At 38.7% G+C, this 22692-nt stretch overlaps 1 protein-coding gene across 1 annotated transcript in view; it reads left to right on the top strand.

Annotated features, from left to right (window-relative positions):
• The first annotated feature begins 209 nt into the window (after nt 1–209).
• Nucleotides 210–22692, top strand: part of CDK5RAP2 (CDK5 regulatory subunit associated protein 2) — an 84035-nt gene continuing 61552 nt past the window's right edge. Inside the window, 14 exon segments of the mRNA XM_075520096.1 lie at nt 210–278; nt 281–419; nt 422–515; nt 704–771; nt 1452–1519; nt 6134–6244; nt 7684–7760; nt 9133–9256; nt 11666–11817; nt 13877–14039; nt 15447–15500; nt 15926–16045; nt 16657–16749; nt 18489–18707. Of these exon segments, the coding sequence (XP_075376211.1) occupies nt 228–278; nt 281–419; nt 422–515; nt 704–771; nt 1452–1519; nt 6134–6244; nt 7684–7760; nt 9133–9256; nt 11666–11817; nt 13877–14039; nt 15447–15500; nt 15926–16045; nt 16657–16749; nt 18489–18707 (1533 nt within the window). The 5' untranslated portion in view covers nt 210–227.

The following is a 22692-nucleotide window of genomic DNA, read 5'->3' as shown; positions in this document are numbered from 1 at the left end:
CGCGCCCAAGCTGCCCTCAGCAAAGATGGCAGCTGTGCCCGGGAACGCCCCGCTGTCATCAGTAAAGATGACAGCTTAACATCGTGGCCGGTCCTGCTTTGAAAAAGATGGCGGCTGGCGGACTACTCTGTTGCTTCCCTTATTCAAGATGGCGCCCGACAGCTTTCTCTCCCTTTGCCCAGCTGGCAGTCGCCATCATCCCCCGCCCCACTCTGCCCTCAGCCAACATGGCGCCTGCCCGCCTCACTTCAGCCACCGCCCGCAGCAAACATGGCGGCTTCCCTTCAGTTTCCATTGTGCCCGCCGCGTACACTCTTCCACGGTGGCTTCAGGGGCTTCACCTCCGTCGACGCAAAGATGGCGGAAGCGCTTGCGGCCGTTTGAATTCCAGCGAAGCCGCCAAAGCCGCGCACAAAGGAACTGAGCTCTGGCCGCCGGCGGGACCCGCGGGCCGGCGGTGCCATGGACTCGCTGCCGGGGGAGGACCTGACGCTGCCGGTGGCGTTTGAGGGCAGGTATGCGGGCGGGGCCGTTGGGCGGGGGCTGGCCCCACGGCGGGCGCTGGGCTGAGGCGCCGGGCCCGCCGCCCCCCTCCCCGCCGGTGCGTGTGGCGGGGCTGGGCCTGCCGGCCCCGAGCGGGTGTCGGGGGGTCGGCGCCCCGCTGGGCGTCCGGCTCCTCAGTGGTGTTCTCCTCCTTCCTCAGCGTCAGCGTCTCCCAGCTGCCAGACGTCTCCTGCGGGGGCCCCCAGCCCGGCCCGGCCGGCGGCGAAGGTAAGGCCGGGTGGCGAGCGGCAGCCCCCCGTGCGGCGCCGGGAGGCGGCGGCCGGGGCCCCGCGGCACCGGCAGCCTGGCACCCGCCTGGCTCGGGGGGGCCCGAGCCCCTCACCGCGCCGTCCCGGCTGGTGGAGGAGCCCTGCCTGCCGCTGCGCGGGGCTCGGTGCTTCGTGCGGGTCTCGAAACCTGAGGAAAACGCCTCGTGCCTGAGGAAAAAAAAAAGGCAGAAGGTGTTTTTAAGTGATGCAGCTTTTTGTAAGTTATGTCTTTTTAAGACTATAAACGTCGGCGACTGCCGCCGTTACTGCTGTCCGCTCTGTTGCCTGTGGTCATTGTGGCTCTGAGTCTTACGTAGGATGATCAGCGGATTTGTAGAGCGGGTACTTAAAACACTGAGAACATCCAGCAAGGCAATGCTGCTGTTTCATCTTCTGCTTAGTTTTAGGGAAGTTGCATGCTGCGTATCATTAGGTTTTCCACTTCAGCTATTCAGAGTTACTTCCTGCCTGAAGACCTGATCTAGATGCAGTATCTTAGCTTTTATCTCTTCATGCATTAAGAAGCCTTCCTATCTAGTTCCTGTTGAACAGAAGCTGTAATTCAGTATGTTTTCTGAATCTGAAATGCGGCCTAGAGATTCCGCTGTCTGAACTTGTTCTGTCTTCTTAAATGTCTAGTGTTACCGGATGTGGCAGACGATACAGTCTCACCAACTAGAGCTCGGACCATGAAGGACTACGAAAATGTAAGCGGATTTTTAAGATCAGAATAGGTGACAGATTTATGGCCAAGATATTTCTAACATGCTGGCTAAAGTGTTGACTCTCTAAGTCAGGTTCTTAGTTTGTGTCAATCAACACAGACTTGTTGCAGGTGTGACCACCTGGTTATCTGTGCTTTGAACCTCTGTTTCTTAAGTATTGCTCTCAAAAACAGAGGCAAAAATTTGTTGTCGAGACTAGCCAACTGCCGCTCTTAAATTGCGAAGCAAAAACTGGCACCCTCTGCTCAAAAGTTCATGGAATCACCAGAAGCATAAGAACTTGGTTTGAAAGTCTGCAAGTGATTTATTTCGGGGAAGCATGAAGCTTATTTTCATTTAGACTAGTACAGGATTTGGCTTTTTATTTCATTGACTGCTGTATGATACCTTTTACCTTTATATTTATGTACAAGTGTGCTTGGAATACTTTGTTGTAAAGGTCTAGTATCATTGTGACAGCTCTGTAGATAAAACTGGTTTTGGCACTTACTAGAATATAAAGGAAACCATTAGATCTTTTTAAAATCTATTGATTGTATTGATTATTTAACCTGAATAAGCCAATTGTTTGAATAAGCCAATGTAACTGCTGAGTGATGATTTGGTTGGGATATAGCTGTGTTGCAGGACAACTCCCCCATAAAAGGTTTTAAATTGTTTAACTCAAGTTCTTATGATTGTGTGAAGAAACTGTAGAGGGGAAAGCAATCAAAAATCCCTGAGATGACTGCTACAGCTAACGGCTGTGGCTTGCTATCTTTAGGATGTGTTCAAGTATCTGCAGTTTTTAGTGTGCTTCTGTAACTGCTGTTACCTTTTGTAGCATTGTTATGTTTGAAATGAGTGTTTCTTCTAAACTCCTTCAGTTTCTTGTGGCCTTATATCCCTCTGAGAAGAAAGCTATGCTCTTTGCTCAGAATTTAAAGCTTGTTTTGGAAAGCCTTGGTGAAGGATGTTTTTTACAGTCTGTATCTATTTCACTTTCTCTTTTTGTTTTTGTGTATTGGCTGGGGTAGAAGACACTGCCTTGGCATTAGTATGTGCTTAAAATCTTTTACTGTGATATGTGCCAAAGACCTCAGTCTAGAATATATATTATGCAAGTGGTTTATTAGCTGCAGTGTTGGTTTGCACAGGGGAAAAAGTTGTAGAAGGGAGGAAAAATCTGTTGTTGTTTGTTCTGTGTCATGTGGAGGAGAAAGGGTCTCCCTGCAGACCTCTGGCTTCCTGGTACGTACAGACCCCCTATGTTAAACTGAGCTGTAAAACTTCTCATAGGCTTTTATGGATGCCAACAGGATAATGAGGCTCAAAAATCCATTCAAGTAAAGAAAGAAGAAGCCATTAAACACAATTAAACACAGATATTTCTATAACTTCTGTTTTTGAGGCTCAAGATTGCTGGTAGCTGGAAGGCTAAACTTGACAAAGGGGGCATTTACTTTTGTTGTCCTTTTACTATTAACCAAGCATCCGGTAATAGCCGCGTTTAGATGCGCTTTTGGACTGACATTGTAAGGCTGTTCTTATCCCACTTTAAAACAAATATGAATTAGCAGGTAAAGTTCCTGATATCTCCTGCTTGGAGATGGTTTGTGTGTGTGTATGTATATATTACTGCATGAATTTGCTGATCTTTGAGGCTATGTTATTTATACAGGATATGAGAAGGAAGTACTGAAAAGAGTGGGCTCCTTGCCTTGCAGCTCGGAGAGAACAGGATGGATGTAATGACCCTTGAATGGGCTAAAGGGTGGATCCATGTAGAAGAGGTTCTTTTATGTTTAGACCTGGAGAAGACGCTGAGCTAGATAATATTAGAGGTGTAGATTTTTTTTTTTAGTATTTATGGTGCGTTCCACTTTCTTACAATATGGGGGGAAAGCACCTTGTGATAGAATATGTGAGTGCGTGGGCAAAATGAAAGGCATATTTAACTGAGGACCTCGTCATGGTTTATTAGATGTTCATGAATAGAAAGGATGATTGGTATCAAGTTAGGGAACTAAGTAATAATATTTGTGGGTTTTTTCTTGTCTCCCCAAACCCACTTAGAATTTTGCTGTCTTGTAAAATGGCCTCTGCTGGCAAAAACTGTGTTGCGCTGTGAAACCACAGCCTCTGCTGACAGATGCCATTTTGCATAAAAGTGGCCCTATGCAGACTTGGAAAGGAGCTAAACCGAGTTAGGCAAGTGGTATTTGCTACCATGCTGTCCGTGGTGTGGAATATTCTGTGTAGAGTGTATTGCATTGTCCTGTTTTTTCAAGAAGTGTCTGCTATTTCTCTTCTTCCGTTCCTTTTTTAAATACAGAAATCAAAATGCATAAAGGAATTAAGACTGCACTTTAAATGCGTAAGTCGAGAGGATTGCCATTAAAATCCCTTTGTAGTGTGAACTTGTTCACATTTTACACGTTGTCTTTTATTAAGCTGTAACTTTTTAATTGTAGTCTGCCTGAATTAATTTTCCTCTGAGAAACGGAATGTCAGATATGACATTTGTTTTACTTCTTGGTTTATGATTGCATAGTCTGTTTTGTTTGCCTTTTGAAAATAGTACCCTTAAGCTCTCTGGTTTAATTCTATTGCCACTGAAATACATGTGAGTAGAATTAAGGAATGCTGAGTTCTTTTGAAATTGTTTTTTCCTTTTGACTCAGAAATGCATTGAATGTGTGAAGACTAACTAGAAGTTCAATTGATACAATTTCAGGGTGTCTTTGGCACTTGGACTGAATGAACAAACAGAGACTAACTGTTAGGAATGATCTACTGACAGCTTAAAAAAAACCCGCAAAGCAAACCAAACACTAAGGTCTGCTCTCACTAGTTGAACAAAGTGCTGAACTTGCCAGGAAGACATGCAGGATCTAGCCTAGTTCTGCACCCTTGCTTAATTTAAGGAAGCTTTAATTTCTTTGCTTACTCTGAATAAGGATTTCAGTTTTGAGCAATATTCTGCATTGGTTTCTGACTTGCATTGAAGTACAAAGTTGCGTTGTTTTCATGTTTACATCTATTTGAATGTTCCAAAATGGTCATTCCAGTTACTCAAGATACTCGGTTATGCTCATGAGGTATTGTGCTTTAAAAGTTACAACTTGCATAGTTCGAGTTTATATCCACTACTCTGTGGTCATTCAATTGGAATTGGAGAGAAACAAAGATAGTTAAATATATGTATTGCTACTGCTTCTAAAGACAGGTTTCTTCAGGATGTGTGAATGGGCCATGAAGTTTGTGTAGTCAGGCATACTTTCAGTTGCTTGGCTGATATTTACTTGTGTGAATAATGACGAGGCATCTTGCTGGGTAAAGATTATTAAACTGAAGAATTGTTTGCAGATGCAGGTTCTGAGTGCAGTTACAGAAAATAATCTTAGGTTTCACAAGCCAAATATTTTTTAAGAATTGTATTGCTAATAATTTTTACAAGTGGTACTATACTGTTCTGGAAAAGCCTCCATAAATATTTTATTAGTAGCTTTGTAACATATTTGATTTCCTTTTGCTGAAAGCATCTGGCAGGGGATACAAGTCTTATTTGAATGAATGTTTTATGCTTAGTCTCAAAAAAATTTAGAGGGAGACTCTTTTCTTTAATGAAACCATCAACTATGTTACTGCTCCTACTAGGAAGGTTAAAAATCATAAGCAATTTTTTTCACAAAGAATTGCACTAAGAAATACGGGATGGGATAAAGGTTTTACTGGTGTTCGATTGGGCTCACATGCCTTGTGTGCTTGTGGCTTTTTTTCCTGTGAATAAGGCTACCATCCCAAGCTTTTACCAAGAAAATACTTTTGTTTCAATGTGATGTCTTGTATTTTGTTCAAGTTCTATTTTATAGAAGAAAGAACTACTTAATATTTTTAGATTTAAAAAACTCTCTTGGATTTTTTTTGTGTAAAAATCAGACAATGTTTTAGTACTTAAGGAATATTCTAAAGAGCACTGTCTGCACAACAGTGTGTATTATAAATTTTTAAACAATCCTATTTCATAGTTGTTATTTGCTTAGTACTAGTGTCTCACAGTTATGCAGGGCTAAAAATAAACACAAGCTAAATGATAACATCTTACACAAACACACAAAGTTTATGTGTGTGCCAGTGTGCCTATACATCTTAAACAAAACCAAAAAAAACAAACCCCAAAACATTCAGAAGGGGTAGGCTGGAGTGGGATTTCTTCTTGTTCAGGTGAGGAATGGAGATGGGGGGGAAAAAAAGTTATGGCTGGGATGGGGGGGTGGGAGAAAAATATCTTCTGTGATATCAGAAGCTGAAGCTGGTGAAGATAGAAACCTGTTGAAGGGCTTGGAGTATTTGCAGCTCCCTGGTGACACTATCTTGGAGGGAAGGATGTTTCATTTTGACTTGGGTATCATGCTGTTATTAACACCTTCACAATTTGAATGTGTGTGTGCGTATATCACCCACACGTATATACACGTTTAACCAGGTCCAGTGGGGTTGAATTCTGATCTTGCACTGTGGAGAGCAAACCCAAATGATGGTAGTTTTCACTCTTTATTTTACTTGGTTTGAAACACATGACATAATTTGCTCATTTTCCTTCTTATTTCACAGCAAATCACTGATCTGAAAAAAGAGAACTTCAACCTGAAGCTTCGTATATACTTTCTGGAGGAGCGAATGCAGCAGAAGTTTGAAGGTCCCACTGAAGAAATATACAAAATCGTATGCATTTAGAATAATTTAATAGACATATATATCTTTTTGAAGAGTTTGCTTTGTGGGGAGGTTACCTGTTTTACTCAACTAAAAAAAGACTCAAGTCTTTTTTTTATTGTTGGAAATTTTAGTGTGATAACTTTATTCTGGCCTAATCCTTTTCAGTAAAAAACAAATTAAAATCGCCTTTATAAGTTGTGGAAAAACTAGTTTCAAATGCGTGAGTGTCTGTAGTTATGGGACAGACTAAGATGTTATGTTTACAGTAAGTGGTTATGGATCTTCAGTAGTTGTGCTACTGAAATCATGTACTGAATGGGGAATAGAAGCAGCAGCACGCTTCCCCTGAATTTGATATGTAGTTATTCTGCGTTCTACTATCGAGCAGTTCAGTTCACCCTTGAATTCTTCCCTGGGCTTATCAGATGTCAGTACAGCGACGTGGAGGTGTTTTGGGTGCTCCAGCTCAAAGTCGCTTCCTTTGAAGCGTGTAGATAAAGTTGTATTAGGGTTGTGTATAGCTTCTAGTTTTATTGCTCTAAATTGAAAGAATGCGTATTTGTACGGGATTCAGGAAATCTGTTTGATTCCTATGTCAGTTTGTAGAAAAAACTGGTATCTTTTCTAAGTTGGAAGAAGGATTTGAGTTGAGTAGTATGTCTTGCATCCTCGTTATTTCAGGTTTACAGATGATAGGCAGCATTTCTTAGGCCCTTTGGTGGTGTCTGCATTCTAGAAAGGAAAAGAAGTCATTTTGGTAATGCAGTAGCATGTTATAAATAACAGATGCTTGCATCAGGTCTCTCTTCTGTAAGAGGATGGAAACTTAAATCTCTCTTGATGCTTGTTGTGGTAGTTAAGTACATTGATGTTTTGCTAGGGCATGGGTTCAGCTGAATATTGCTAATTGGTCTTCTGGCCTGGTCGTCTACACTGGTGTCTTTCTTGTAATTGCTAATGTATTGAAATGGTATCTGTCAACTTGCAGGCCAAGTAGTTCTTTGTACCATGTGTGCTTATGTCATGAGTATTTTTCTCAGGCTATAACAAAATAATTTTAAGATTATTAAAAACCTCAATAGTTGATACAATCTAGTTTTTAAAAGAAAATATCTCATAGCTCAAAGAAAAATCATGCATGGAAGCCCTAGAAACTCCCAAATTGATCTGCACTACTCCTCATTATAGTAGTTAAGTGTGTGTGTGTGTGTGTAGGGGATTTGTCTTGCTTGAATACAATGGTCCTAAATGCTTTTTGAGATTTCTGAAAGTCTTGAACCTTGCGAAATATGTCCTTTAAAAGCTAAAATGTCTCTATGCTATTCTTAGCCCAATTATATTTTATATTTGCTGGTCCGAGCAAAAAGTAATCTACATGTTGCCAATAACTTTTGGGTAGGGTGACGTCTGAATTCTCTCCAGACACTTTCATTCTTATGTCCTAGAACATTGAGCTGAAAGTTGAGATAGAAAGTCTGAAGCATGATCTGCAGGAGAGAGAGAAACTACTCATCAAAGCCTCGTAAGTACCAGTATATTTCTTGATGTTTGTTACTTAGGATTTCCAAGATTTTGCTTCTATTTGTATTTTCCTGATGTTTTAGGAATATGAGGATCCCAAAGTAGTATTTTAAGGGCACTTATCTAGAAGTTGCTTCATTAATTACAGAAGTTACATGTGTGAATTCTTAAATGCACAATGATGTTAATGTAGTTATACTGGCTTGTGTGACTTTGATGTTATCCTTCATTCTGTGGTATTTTTCAGGTAAATAAATGACCCCCTAGTTGGGAATGGCTTAGTATTCCTGTTGTAGAAGTTAAGCTAAGAGCTTAATTGTTTGAACAGGTGAACTTTTTTTTTTTTTCCTCTCTGCACTGGATTGGGAAGACCGTACACAAAACACTTCTCAGTAAACTGAGAGAGCAGTTCAGAACTAATCTAGAATGAATCTTGTGGTTTTTAATGTTTAAAAAATGCACTTAAAATTCCTGCTTTTCTGTTAAAACCTCTTTTCTAAATAAAGATTAGTTATTTAAAAGTGACATAGTGCTACATTGTCTTATGGAGTGGGCAAGGTGGAATATGTTCTGGGCAGGGAATGGATGACTGTAGGCCTGACAACAGCCTGTTAAATTGCTTCCTTCTAGATGTCTGGTTCAAAACTAATCCAAGCTGGCAATGACTGACAGCTACCGACTGCTACATGGGCCTCAGTTTCAATGGAATTTTCTTTGTGTGGCCTACCTCGCATGGCATTGAATTCCTACCAGTTAGCCTTTTTTCAGTAGTTCAGAGAGGCCTAGTTTCAAGTAGATCCTGAGGACCAGATTAAGTTTTGTTTGGTCTCTCCAGGTAGCTGTCAAAAGGTATTGCTGGGCTTTGAATGGAATCTTGCACGAGTTCATAATAGGAAGCAAAATTTAGGGGGAAATCATAAACAAGTGGTCATCTTTTGTTTAGTAAGGAAACACTAGCTGTTTTTTTTTTCTTACAAGGTATTAACAATTATGGAAAAGGCAATTGGAGAAGTCCCAGCAGCTGCGTATTTTCAGTTTATTCCAGTGCTGCTTTCTGTAGAAAATATAACTCTACCAAAGGCTTGATACTGTGTCTGGAAGCTTTAAAAATATGAGGGAAATATTACACTTTTTCATCATACATATAAAGTGCTTGCTTATCTGTTGTGACAAGGCTTGTGTACAGAACTCTTGGACTATACCACCACAATTGCTATATAGTGTGTAGATGTTTGTATTTAACCTTAAAGTGACAAGCAGGTACAGATAAAGTGGAAGACACTTGCTTGTGCCTAATCTACCAGCCACTTGCCCTTTAAATGTTTTCCACTTGGATATGCAGTGGAATTTCTATCTATATTATGGTCTTTCAGTAAGGCAGTTGAAAGCTTGGCCCAGGGTGGTGATGCTGAAATACAGCGTGTGAAAGAAGAGGCACAAAAGAAAATGCAAGAAATGGAAGAAATCCTGACTAGCAGAATAAACTTTCTGGAAGAGGTGAGTGGCTGCAACTGAAGGAATAGTTAGAATCAGTACTGTCTTTGTACTATTGTCTGAGATTTGATACTGTGATCTACCTATATTTTCAAAATTGTTTCAGCTTTCCTGGAAAAATAGCCAGTGCAAAACCAAACAAAAAAAGAAGGGGGAAAAAAAAAAAAACAAACAATGAAAGGGAAGGTGTTTTTAGCTGCTCTTGAACTGTCAAATGTGAGGATAGCAGTTCTTCAGGCAGTTCATACCTATTGGTGGTATTTAGGCACATTCAGCACAAACCTTTGATTCCTGAATTCCCGTGTGAGGAGGCTACATTTTCAGAACTGCAGTCTTTGTTTAAAGGAAGAGGGGCTGGATTTTGAAGACTTCTACTGGTAAGGTCTCAGCTTCATAAATAGCTGAAACCACTCTGTAAGCACTCCTGTCATTTCCCATCTTTATAGGGGACCTCAGTATCGCAATATAGAAAGCTACAGAATCTTGGATTTATATTTGCACTCTTGTGTGTTCATTATAGGCTGAGAGGCTACCTACTCATGGCAGCTTCTGGGTAGGTGAACCAGTGGGCACTTCCCTGTGTTGTGCCTGCATGTGCATGCCTTACGCTCTGTTGTTAGATTGACCTTTATCTGCCAAATGGTATGGGCTTCTGCTGCCACTGTGTCACCTTTTTGCACAACATTCTCCTGTTCCACAGGGTTATTCTTAAATGTCTTTTTAAATTCCTTGCTGACTGTGGTTGAGATAGTTTATTGTATTTATTGTTGAGCCATTGCTGATATCTTTACAGGTGAATTGCTTCACGTTTTCCTCATTTTGTACTGTAAAGGCAAAAAAACCCTTCTCTGTATGAATAACACGCTTCCTCAAAAGCAAGGAGAAGTTCAGTTTCTTGTAAAGAACAAATTTGATGTCGAATGGTCTGTGCTGGAAATGTTTGTGTCAAGTTCTAGAAATACATAAGCTCATAATTGTTTTGCATCGTTGACTGTATACGCTTATCTGTAGGTGTGGGATTTTGTAGCTGTGTTTGTGAGGGGGATAGGCATCTGGTGCTCTTTCTGTAGGTAAATAGAAATAGCACAAGTGGGTATATTCCAATACTTGCTTTTCCATCCCTAAAGAATTAATTGGTCATGGAAGATATTGGTAGCAATCTCCTCATGGTATTTTCTATCAGGATGATTTAGCAGTATTCATAAAGCAGTGAGCTCCTTCAGGGAGGAGGAGGGGGGAATCTCCATGACCTTTTTTCCAGTTTGGTGGAATTGGGATTTCTCAAAGCATTCTTTGTGCTATTGGGTAGGTAGAGAAGTTCCTAAATTACTTATTCTGTACCAAAACAACCAGTCAGACTGGTGTTTCCCAGATCTGACAGGCAGAAGGGCAAATAGTCTAATCTCATGGTGATACAGTATTTTCTGTAGCCTGAAGATAGTGTTAGCCTCTGAAATTAATTTTATTGTGCTTATGAATGTAAACACTGCAGGGTAGTATTAGTCACTTGTTTACGTAGCACCTTATAATTATATAGATCCAGGTAATAATTAATCTTTGTTAAAAGATTAATTTTCTTCAGAGTTTTTGATTGAAAGATGAATGCTGGCTGAACAGCTTTTTAGGAGAGGGTGAAGTCTAGTGGTGAAGGATGACTTCTTCACCCTCCCCCAAAGAGATATGCTTTTTAGTATAGACTTGAAGGAGAGAGGGGAATTACTTTTTAGGCTACAAGAAGGCTTTTATTTCGTAGTGAGCACAGCAGGGAAGCTTACAATATAAAAATAAAATTTGTTTCAGATTTTCATGTCGTGTATGACAAGCGTGGGTTTTCTGGTGTTCCCCGTCTCCATGAGTTGGGTCACTAGAGGAAGTTGACTGGAATCTCTGGGTGGTATCTCTTTCCATTGCTGTTAAAGAGAAAAATGTCTGGTTCACACTCTATCAGTTCTTGCAAAATATTATAAATGATGTTGGGAAGAGTTCCAATTAGCTACAGTGAGCCTGTGAATATTAATTTCATCTCTGATTTAATAGAAAAGCCCTTCTTTAACCTCTTTAAGTTAGCTTTTTATTATGATAGTGGGAGGACAGTGGGACAAAGCCAAATTATAATAGCTAAATCTAAAGCCGTAGCATAGGGGCACTTTTGTTTCTAGTTCTGCTATCAGTTAGGGTATTTGTTTTATGTCTTTGAAACAAACTTCCCTTCTTTATGTATCACAGAAAATGGATTAATCTTGAAAATGCAGACACAGAGTTCAGAAGCGTTTGCAAAGCGCTTGAACTACTTGGTAAAAGTTGCTAAATTAAACATACCAACATATGTTTGGTAGAAGAAACTTCAATATGTGAAAAATTTTGTGAGCATTTTGTTCTTACAGGCATCAGGATTGTGTGTTTTAATTACAGAATCTTAAAGCTGCCCAAGAAGATGTGGAAAAAGCCATTGCAATGACAGAGAAGGAGAAAGCTCTGAGAATAGCTACTGAGCAGAAACTTTCTTCAGTTATGAATGCCCCTGCGAAGGATGTGGATATGATTACAGGAGCTGAGAAAGACAGGTCAGAACTCTTGCTGGTGATGTTTCTAACCACTGGAATTCTTTACTGTTTGAAGTGTGAAGAGTCAACATGGAGAGAGGTTTTAATAGTTTGATCCTACCCTCAGATACATGAGTGAGTGTTACTGGCCATCTTTCCTATTGAGCTATTAAATGAACACAGCCAAGAATCAGTATGCATGTGACATGAACATGTCCTGCTTTAAAGCATCTTTGTAACTTCGCTGACTTACCTCCTGCTTTCTGCTTTCTTGAAACCATTGCTGAACAGAACTTGACTCTACCATTTGTGTTCACTTACTACTTTCATGGTGTTTATGTACTCTTTGGTCCCAGTGATGTATCTGTTGAGGTTGGTAAATCTAATGGGAAGAGAAACACAGCGTGTTTGAGCTTCGTGGTTTTGATGGTGCTTTGCAAAGCACGGCTTTGCTTTGTTTGGCAGGTAGTTGGAAAGGTGTGCAAGTTGTTCAACAACTTTAAGTGGGGAAAATGTGTAAACTCAAATATCAATACTTTAGAGGATTTTTTTTTTTTTTGAGATGTAGGGTAAAATACATGCCTGGCAAGCCTCCCACTAAAGCTTAGTTAGTTTGGGGATGTGAGCCCACAGTGGAGATCAAAAGATCATTATGATTCCTTATACTTTGGAGTATCCTCTCCTGTCTGTTTGTGACTGAACCCTGCAGGTAACTGCTCTGTGAGTAACTGCATAATTGGTCTACCCTGGTAACGAAAAGTTATGTTGGCCTGAGGCTTACATTTCATAGGTTTTATGTTACGGTAGGACCACAGCAAGGTTTGCAGTGTTTTCCGGGCAGTTTTTGTAAAAGCGTACAGATTGAAAACTGCAATTCTGAAATCTACTGTGGCATAAAATGATGAAACTGTTCTAATAGGTTTTGATACTGCACCTTATGTGCTACCACAGTAATTATAACCTGGCTCTCAAGTTATCTCCCTCCTTTCCCTTTCCTGTCTTCCCCTTTCTGTCTGTTAGTCATTTGCGTGAACACAGTTGCTCTCCTGAGTGACTTGAGCTGGGAAGGAGTTATAAAACCAGTCCCTTTCAGAGGTACTTGAGTTTCCAGCTCTACAGCTTGTGTGAAAACAGTGCTTAAAGTGTGGAAACAAATTGTCAGGATTGGATCACTAAAGTGAAGGCTGTGTGGAGAATGATAAAGCATGTCTTCCTGCCCCCTACCCCCCCTTTATTTCCCCCCCCCTCCCCCTGCCTCCCTTGTGATCCAGTGTTAGCAGGATCTTCTATAATTACTTGCTGGTAGATGAGTGTAAGTATTCACAGGAGCAGAAAAACATGGTGCCAATGGAAGAAGAGAATATTTGACTTCTTGAAGTGAATCAAATATTAATGTGCAATGCTTTAAACTTGTCTGGGAGTAGCACATCTGGAATTCATACTGTGTGAAAAAGATACTTTCACCATCTAGGCTACAAAATACTAAGAGAATCACAGCTGGCATCTTATGCCAGAAAGTTTTCACATATAACCCTTATGTCTGTCAGAAAACTCGAGCGTTGTTGTTTTTATCAGTTGGAATACTGGAAGTGTCAAGATGTGTATTGACCAAAGAAGGTAGCGCTGACCTAACTTTCTTTTTGCTCATGTGAAATGAGAACCAGCTTAGGTACAAATATAAATGAAACTACGTACTTGAGGGACACTTAGTGATGGCACGTAAGGATATGGTGTTGTATGTGCTAAGAAGTGGAATAGGTTGATAAGCTTTTTGTGTGTGCTATAAAGGACAATGTAACTAAAATATTGAAGCTTAAGTGTTGACATTTGAAACGGTACTGGAGGAAAATAAGAATGAATGCTTTGCAGATAGCTCAACCCTGTTTGTTGCTTGCTTTAAAGTTATGGCACCTTTTCTGGTTTCTCTGGAGGGAGAAGGGGTTGTGAAAGTACTCCTCTAAGTTTTACAAGTGTTGTCTGGAGTCTTCACCTAGGAAAGCTGTCTGCAAGATTTACTGCAATGACTAGAGAATTGGTGGTAGATGATGCAAGATTAATATTAAAAATCTTATAATTTTAGACTTATAGAGCAACTGAATCTGTCATTGAAAAGTAAAGAAGCTATAATTCAACATCTTGAAGAGGAAAAGTCTCAGAGTGGATCTTATGATGGGAACTTATCAGCAGAAAAAATCAGAGAACTTACCATTGCTTTGAGGCATGAAAAAGATAGTGAGATAGAGGTGAGGAAACTGACTGAACAGTTATATGTTATAAATCTTATGTGATGTAGGATTTTAAAGGTTTTGTGCATGACAATATGTGAGTGACTTAAGCCAATTCTTAAAAATATTCTTCTCCATAGTTATTCACTCCCTTCTCCATTTCCTTAACATTCATTGGTTATACTGTGGTTTGGTGGTCAATATTAATCCTTATTATCCATGCTTACCATTCATTCGATGAGAGGTCATGTTTCCCATTGACTTTATGCCTGCATTATAGACACTGTGCAATTGCTTTACAGAAGTATATATAAAAAAATGCTAGATGTTAATAGATCCCTCAATAGATGACACAAGTTCTGTAGAAGTTAAGAATGTGACTTGAGAGTTTATTTTTGGGAAGTATCTCTACTGTTATGGTCTGCAGAAAAAGCTGTGGTAAGGGAGGTAGGCAAAAAAAGTAATCTCATGCATTAAAGCGAAAGTCTAGCCTTTAGCTTACAAAATGTGCTAAGAGTCAGTCTTTTATTTCACTTGGCTCTTAAACAGGAAGACAGATATTCTGAAAGCTGAAACGTAGAAATAGGTCTGAAGTTTTACTGTCTCTTTTTCCATTGGCTATTCAAACAATAAATTAAAGCTGGCAGAATTTAAGAAGGTAAGCATGGAGGCCGTCATGCTTCTGAGAAATTGTCTTCCCTTTTGTTTTGGAACTTAATATTGATCAGTATCTACACACTTTTTTGTTTATGTCAAGAACAGACGAGAGAACCTTCTATGATTGGACTGCTTAGTGGAATTAAAAGTTTTCAGTTGTGGGTCTTCTTGCAATTAAATCAGTATGTGTCAGGAAAAACTACCCTGGTTTCACAAGAGTATTTGTGTGTCAAGGTGGAAACAGGGCATCTTAATAATTTCATAGGAGGTGGACAGACTGTATGATCATTTTGGGATGCAGTATTAGAGAAAAAAAATCTGATGAATACCTTTGCACAACTGTTTTTATATATGGTTGCTTTTTTAAAAAAAATATTCTGTAACCTTTCCAAGGAAAAGTGCTAATTAAAATCTCCCTTGATAAATGCATCTTGCTGACACAGATAAATGTCACATAAAAATGCATTTTTATTAACTCAGCAAGTACAGTTGTCCTGTCTCACAGAAGAACATGTTGTGTGGGGTTTTTTTGTTTTTTGTTTTTTTTTTTTTTTTCTTCATAATTTGGACAGACTCATACTGTGCCCAGGTATATTTGTAGACTTCCAGGAAGCAACTGATTCAATATATTCCTGCCAAAAGGCATACCCTAAGTTGCCCCCCCCCCCAAGGTTTTTAAGCTCATTTTGCTTCATTTTAATGCTTAATAAGTTACATTTGTGTTTAGAATGAATTTACTTGACCGTAAAAACTGTTTTGTTCTTATAGGCTATTAGAATGGAGCTTAAAAATGAGAGAAATTCCTTTGAAAAAAAAATTCAGGTAAGTTCTAGTTTTGTTTCTGTTTCCTCGATCACTTACAGCGCACGTTGGGATCTTTTCTGTTATGCATTCACAGATATAGAGAGGCCTTGACTCAAAAGGAAGCAAAGCAAGTCCTCTGGTAAATTCTCTTTTATGTTAGATGACAGGAAGGCTCACCTTGTTTTTGAAGGAATTTTCAGTAAAGCTGATAGGCACGCTCATCAAATATTGAAGCCCGCACTCACGGCCAGCCCATGAGATTAGGCTTTTTATACTATATTCCAGGCACATCTTTAAGATGATGACTCACATTTTGGGACTGTATTTTATGTTAGTAATCTGAGTAATAAGATATAAGAACTCTGAGAGAATGTACTTATTAATGTGCAGTTACAGTATCTCTTAGTGGGAAGTTAATGCAACTTTCACATAATCTAATTTAGTCACTTCAAGAAGAGCTACAAGAGAGAGAAAATGAGCTTGCTGTTGAAAAGAAGAATGGTTTGAAAAGGGATAAAACCATTCAAGGGCTAACTGTTGCATTAAAAGCAAAGGAAAAAGAGGTATGATGATTATGATCTTGCTGGTTTGTAGAACTATCATCGGGAGAGGAGTGTGTGTGTTGTGTTTGTGGCAGCGGTTGACCATCTCACTGTAACCATTAGGAAACTTCTAGTGGGTCCTTAATTACTGCTGTCATATCTGTAAGCAGTTCTGTTTATCTAAAGTTTGGGGTCTTGGACTGGAGGAGTGAGGAAAAAGATACTTAACTGATACTTTCTCCCTTAAGAACTTTGAGGAAATATGTTTTCAGTTGCACACTGATTTTTATCAGCTCTGAGCACCACTTAAAAGGTATGAGAAGTACGTTATGTTGTTGAGTAAGTGGAGCTGTCATAAAGACAGCTAAAATAGGAGAGGTCAACGTCAGTTGAAACTCAGATTTTGTAGAAGAATGGGAAATATTTAACTTGAGTGATAGGCAGTCTAGTGAGTGTTTTGTAAGAACAAGAATTTCTTTATGCAAGATTTATTATGATGCATTTGGTGTTTTTGTTCTTTAAAGTATTTGTTTTGTGTAGTTGGATGAATGGATAATGAGATGGGATAGCTATTACTGAATCACCATCCCTTGGAAATAACTCTTTCTACATATCATTCATTTTACTTAAAGAATGAGGAGCTTGGTTCTGAAATTGAAGATCTAAATGCTTCATTGGTGAAGGCAAGAGAGGCAACTCACAAAGCACACATCCAAAAATTCAAGGTAAGAAGCGATTAATGTGGCTTCCCCCATCCCCATCCCTACTCCTCCCTTCTCCATATTCCACACAGCAGGTAGTGCTTTGTATCTTTGAAAGTAGTGGAATGGAAATTAGTTCAAAATGTTGTTTAAAAAGTTTAATTTTTCTTACTTTGAAAAAAATTTCCCAAATCAAATTATTTAAATGATAGTGTTAAAATGTCAGATTACTTATCTTGTTTCTTGAGTTTTTTCTTCTATAACAACTGAGAATTATTAAGGGAGAAATGCATAAAAGCAAAATGAGTTAAAAATAAAGATACAAATAGTTGTGGAGTTGAGATGATATTGAGCTTTCTTTGTTGACCTAAGAATATTTTGGTGGTTCTTCCAAAAGTATGGTAACAGCACACTCTTCATGGTAGCAGAGTTGAACTGGGAATGAGACACTTGTTTGGATTTATTTATATAATAAATCTGAAACCACTGTTTATAAAATAGCGGAGTGTTGTTTGTGAAAATGTGATTTAGTAATGCTTTCATGCATGTGGAGGAGAAAGGACTTAATGATGATAATTTATGCATTATAAAGGTCTTAAAATGTAAAACAGGAGAAAGTAAAAATTTGGTATTAAAATAGACAACATGATGTCCCTTGTAATGTTTTCCAACTCATCTAAAACAAAGTCTGATAAAACTAACTAATACTGATTAGAGGCAGTGACGAATCTTCCATTAGGATGTTTGTTCATCCACTTGGTCTCTTAGCTCAGCAGGAATGGAAGAGGTTGATTCGCTTGTCTCTGAAGTACACGCACCTAAAGCTTTTGTGACTGTACTGTATTTTGATTTCAGAGTCTAATGGAGTAGTAATGTTTAGCTCTCGCAGAACACCTCCATTTCTTCAAAAGCAATTTATTTCACTTAAGCCCAAATTTTAAGTGTGCTCTATTGCGAAAAGTGTATTCTATTTCTTCTTCAAGTCATTTTGATCTGTGTGTGAATCTATAGCTTACGTTTGCTTTTTCATACCATGGAAGTCCTGCTTTGAAATATTACTCTAACCCTTTCATTTTTATGAGAGCTTGATTACTTTTGAAAAGTTCTAGGTTTAAAAAGTGTGCAACTAATCCCTCCTGTCCACAGAATCCATATTGCATGGTGGGTGACAGAGCAAGCCTTTCTCCTCATTACTCTGCTACTTAGCTACAAACTTGAGTTGAAGGCAGTTCTCTGTGAGTAGATCATGCTGCATAGCCCACTACTCCTGTCATCTATGTTGTGAACTTCAAGGAGGCCAGTTGTAACAGTATGTGATGGGGAAGAACACAAATCAGACTTGCTATTTCATATAAAAAAAATATGCTTGTGACTTGGTAACTACTTGACCTAGTCTGGATTCAAACTGACCCAAAAGTAGAAAGCTTTATGTAATAAGAGCTTTGGGAACCAAGAAGAATAGTATGATCTCATTTGCACCACGGACTCCTTTGCAGGTCAACCTTTATCTAATTCTTAGTTACCCAAGACTTTGTTATCCTGCGCTGGATGTCATTGAAAGCTGTGTTACATTAGTTGAGAAAATTTTCAGTGTAACATTTTCCCTGTTGTGTGAGTAACTTGTCACTTCACTGTATTTTTGCACCATAATTTTGAAGTACTGGAAAGAGGTGTGGGGGAGGGGGTTTGGATGAAACAGGAGTAAAGACTTCCAGTCTCTACAAAATACCCTTAAAGAACTTGAATGCTGCATTATGTTTCAGGGTGCTGAGGATTATCAAGCTCTCTTGATGGAAAAAGAGACCCTCTTAGCAGAGCTGCGTTCAGAAAACCTTACAAAGGATGCTGAGAACCGTAAACTACAAAGGAGGATTAAAAGGACCGATCAAGAGCTAAACGATTTGAATTTAGAAAGAGAAAAAATGGAGAAGGAGCTGGATGAAGCACAACTACAGAAGAGCAGAAGTGACAAAACCATTAATGTTATTATCACTTTTTTTCTTTATTTCATAAAGTTTAAAAATAATTTAGCATTTCTAGCATGTCCTTTTCTAACAAATTTAGTTTTTTAATTTGAATACTTTTTGGAAAGGTAAATGCATTTGCCTAAAGCCAGTGTTCAAAAGAATGTGGCCAAGAAGATGGAGGAAAATTCTAGCACGTAGTCTGCACAGAAAAATATTTTAAAATAAATATCATTTTTATAGTGTTAGTTAAGTCCTAGAAAAAATCATTAGCCTTTATAAGTGGTAAGCGGTTACGATTGGTTTCAGTTTTTCTGATGGGAGAGTCTGAACATGTACATTTTATATTTCTGCTGTGTTTGTCTTGTTACATGTCTATACATTATCTTAAATTACACTACTAAATTAAACTTTCTTCTAAGTTCTAATGCAGAACAGGAGTAAGTAGCCAGTTGTTGCAACCTAAAGCCAAACTTCAGCTTGCTTTTTGCTATCATAGCAGGGTCACTGTAAAGACTGTGTATTTAATAATTTCTGCTTGTAAAATTCCCAAAACACAGGATTAGTTGATCACAATTTAACATAAAAATGATGTGCTGCATCTATTCATTGATTTTACTTGCCTCATATTCTGTTTAGGGTTTTTTACCTTGCTGTAGGTGTTTAGATAAGCACTTCTGCTTCCAACATGCACAGCTCATGCAACAAAGTGAATGATCAGGTTTTTCTTTTTCCTTTGAAAAAAGGACGCACCTTCTGCTGAGTGTTTGACATAAAACGTACTTCTCACCTGTGTGTCTTGTCATGTGGATTTTTCTAAAGTCTTCTCACCTAGAGTCCTGCCTGCATGCAAAATCTGGCCCTCTTCAGTTAGGGATTAGTCTCCTGCTATATTAAATTACATAAAAGATTAAATGAGCTTGTATTTATTCAGTGGATGTTTTGGTTCAATTATTAAATAAGGACCTTAATACAGCAGGTATATGTGGAAATTGCTGTCCCTGCAATATCACTTAAAACCAGTAGAGGGATCTCTTTACCTACAAACAAATAGGTTCTCTCCCTCTTCTGCCCCCAATTTAACTTGCATTTTTGGTTGATTGTCAACTGTGGTTAGGCTGCCGTCACAAAGTCTCTATCTTTGGTGTGCTTTGAAATTTCTTCAGGGTGTTGAGGTTAAGGAGAGAAAGAACAGATCACTCCTGTCAGTAAAACAGCCACAAAGAACATATTTTATTGATTTAAAGTGTTTTATATTTAACTGTCTTTTCTATTCAGAACTTTTTTCATCTTTCAGGGGAGCTAGAATATAACTCTGTACAGGAAAGACAGGAAAAATAGGACTGAGTAAGGAGTTGCCAGGGGATTCAAAGTTGCTTGTATTACAGAAGCCTATTTGACTCCATTATGTCCAAGTTTTTCATGTAAATGACTAGGTCCTTGGGGAAAAGCATTCCTGCCAAAAGATGAGCAGTCTTATAAAAATTATATCCCTAACCTATTTCCTACTCCTTGCAGAACAGCTGCTTCAATTTCAGAGTTGCTAGTACATTTGGATATAGCAACATTGCCTGTGAAATGTTGCCCATTAAGTAGTAGGTATGTGGGAGTAAAAAAATATGCTGTGATATTTTGCTCTTTGACAAATAGAAAACCACTTCAGTGATCTGATGCAAACTTTTTATGAGACAGCCTTAAAAATTCTGTTCTGTTTATGCTCCGAGATACCTATTTATCAGTGTTTCTATTTTGTTAGAATAAAACTAGCAAGAATGTGGCTAAACTGTAGAAAATGCCCTCAACATCTCTAATGAACTGCTGTCTTAGTTCTTCACTCGCTCACAGGGAAGTTTTCAATGACTTCTCATCTACTGTAATTGGGATAATCCCAATTTTTGCATATATCTATTTTTAAAAAATAAAACAACAAAAAACCCCAAAAACCTTAGAGATCCAGAGAAAGTACTTCTGCCCTGTTGTAAACCCCATTTGTCTGGAGATGATTTGGGCATTACTGTCCTGGAATGGAAGAAGGTTAAACTAAATTAAGACTGCTACATGTGAGCTGATCATCCACATCACAGACTGTGCCCAGTATTAGGAGTCTTCTGGAGCAATGGGCATAGATGTTCTTGAACAATGTCTGTGCCTCAGGGTTTTTACTAGGTCAGCTTTAAAAGCAAAAACTCCTGTAGCTCTGTACTTTCCAGAAGCCGCTATTAAGCGGTAGTTCAGCATCACTTTAAACTCTTTGGAAAAAGAAACTTTGGGCATATATTCTTACATACAATTGATGAGGAATAGACATCAACTCATCCTTAATGTTGCTTGTGTCCACCAGGTTACTGTGTCTATAACAGATTTAGTGCTTCTTGATAGAAGAGTTTGTTCAAATTTACATGATTAAACACTTCAAGTATCCATTCTCTCTCCAGGCCTAAATGTGGACAATTAGAGTGTATTCACTAGGTTTTCATATTTGATCAGTTGGTTGGGGAAATGCAGAATAACTCATTAGGCAGAATTTATTATTTAGTCTTCCTACCTGTAGTTTAGCCTGAGATGGAGGTTTTTGGAGCTTCACGACTTAATTATTCACCAACCTGTTTTCCAGCTGACAAGGAGGGAGAGGCATCTGCTCTGGTCTCCTATATTACAGTGTTTCGTATTCATTTTTCTTAGTTCAGCTATCATTAATCATAGGAAAGTCTCTTGGGGAAAAAGGTTGGCAGGGGGAATTGCAAAGTTTATGCTCTGAGAGATGTAGGTACTATATTATCCTTGCAACTCAATGTATAGAAACCAATAGATTTTTCTCCCAGACAATTTGAGTGGTCAATGAGTTCAAGCAACCTCCTGTGGTGATGGATGGTTTTGTGTGTTACAGAATTCTAGCTCATGCAAAGAAGATAATTTTCAGTCTCAACTCTAGCTTTTTTCGAGAAGGATTTAGGGAACTCTGCGGGCAGAAATAGCAGAGGCAAAATATCTGCAAATTGCAAGTCTCTCAGGCTTTTTTACTTTTTCCACAATTGTATGCCTTGTCAGTCCACCTCTTTCCATAAACCTAGCCATAATATTTTTGCTGCTTTAAAGGCAGAGGCATAATTTCTGTACCTGACAAGTGTTGTACACCAAGACGACTGAGATTAGATAATAGGGGGTGTAGTACTGTTATTACAGCAGCATCTTTTCTATCTATGCGTGTCTATCATCTTTTCTTCTTAAAGCTGTTTATGGTTTTCATAAAGAGAAGGCACAGAGTATTGGTCACTTGAAGTTATAGATCAGGTCAAAAGTGTTCCTTTGAAGTTTAGTTACCTAACAGGTAATGTATTCACTTAAAGCCTCTCAGTGATGTAGTAGTATAAAAACAATGTAAAGATAGAAAACCAAGGAGTGAACTTTGCAATGCAGTGAAAATCCTAACACTGCAGTTGATCCTTTGCTTCCAAGTCACGTGTTGTGTATGAATAGTCTTAATGTGACCCGCTGGAAGAGCTCCATAGCTTGAAGCCAAAAGACACTGCAGTTATCAGACCTTACGCTACTTCCAAAAGACCCGTGCTACACTGCAGTTTATATTTCTAGTTAGTAGTTAGGCAGAAATATTCTGATTTTGCAATTTTTTGGTTTTCTTTGTCAAGCAAGCAGTTCTTTTGGTCCTGAAAAAATTAACTTTATTAGTTTGCAGAACTAAAGGTCTAAGCTTAATCATTCTTTGAAACTGAATAGCATTTGAGGTTTTTTGGGAGCTATTAGAAATTTCTTAGCTGAATCCTGATAATGAAACTAAAATTAAGCAAGTAAACCAAAAGGCATTGTAAATGACAATTTGTATTTAATGTGCAAAATAAACAGAAGTAAAACACTAAAGTAGTAAAAGGATGTTAAGGATTTGATGTGAACCTGCATGAAGCAAGGTAATTAAGTCAAGAAAAGGACATAAAACAGTTTGTAAAGAGATTGCAATTAAAGTGTCACTAGTACTATTTCTTTGTAC

The sequence above is a fragment of the Mycteria americana genome, chromosome 17, assembly GCF_035582795.1.
Source record: "Mycteria americana isolate JAX WOST 10 ecotype Jacksonville Zoo and Gardens chromosome 17, USCA_MyAme_1.0, whole genome shotgun sequence".
Taxonomy (NCBI): domain Eukaryota; kingdom Metazoa; phylum Chordata; class Aves; order Ciconiiformes; family Ciconiidae; genus Mycteria; species Mycteria americana.
The sequence above is the reverse complement of the archived record's forward strand: the minus strand, read 5'-3'. Positions and strand labels throughout refer to the sequence as shown.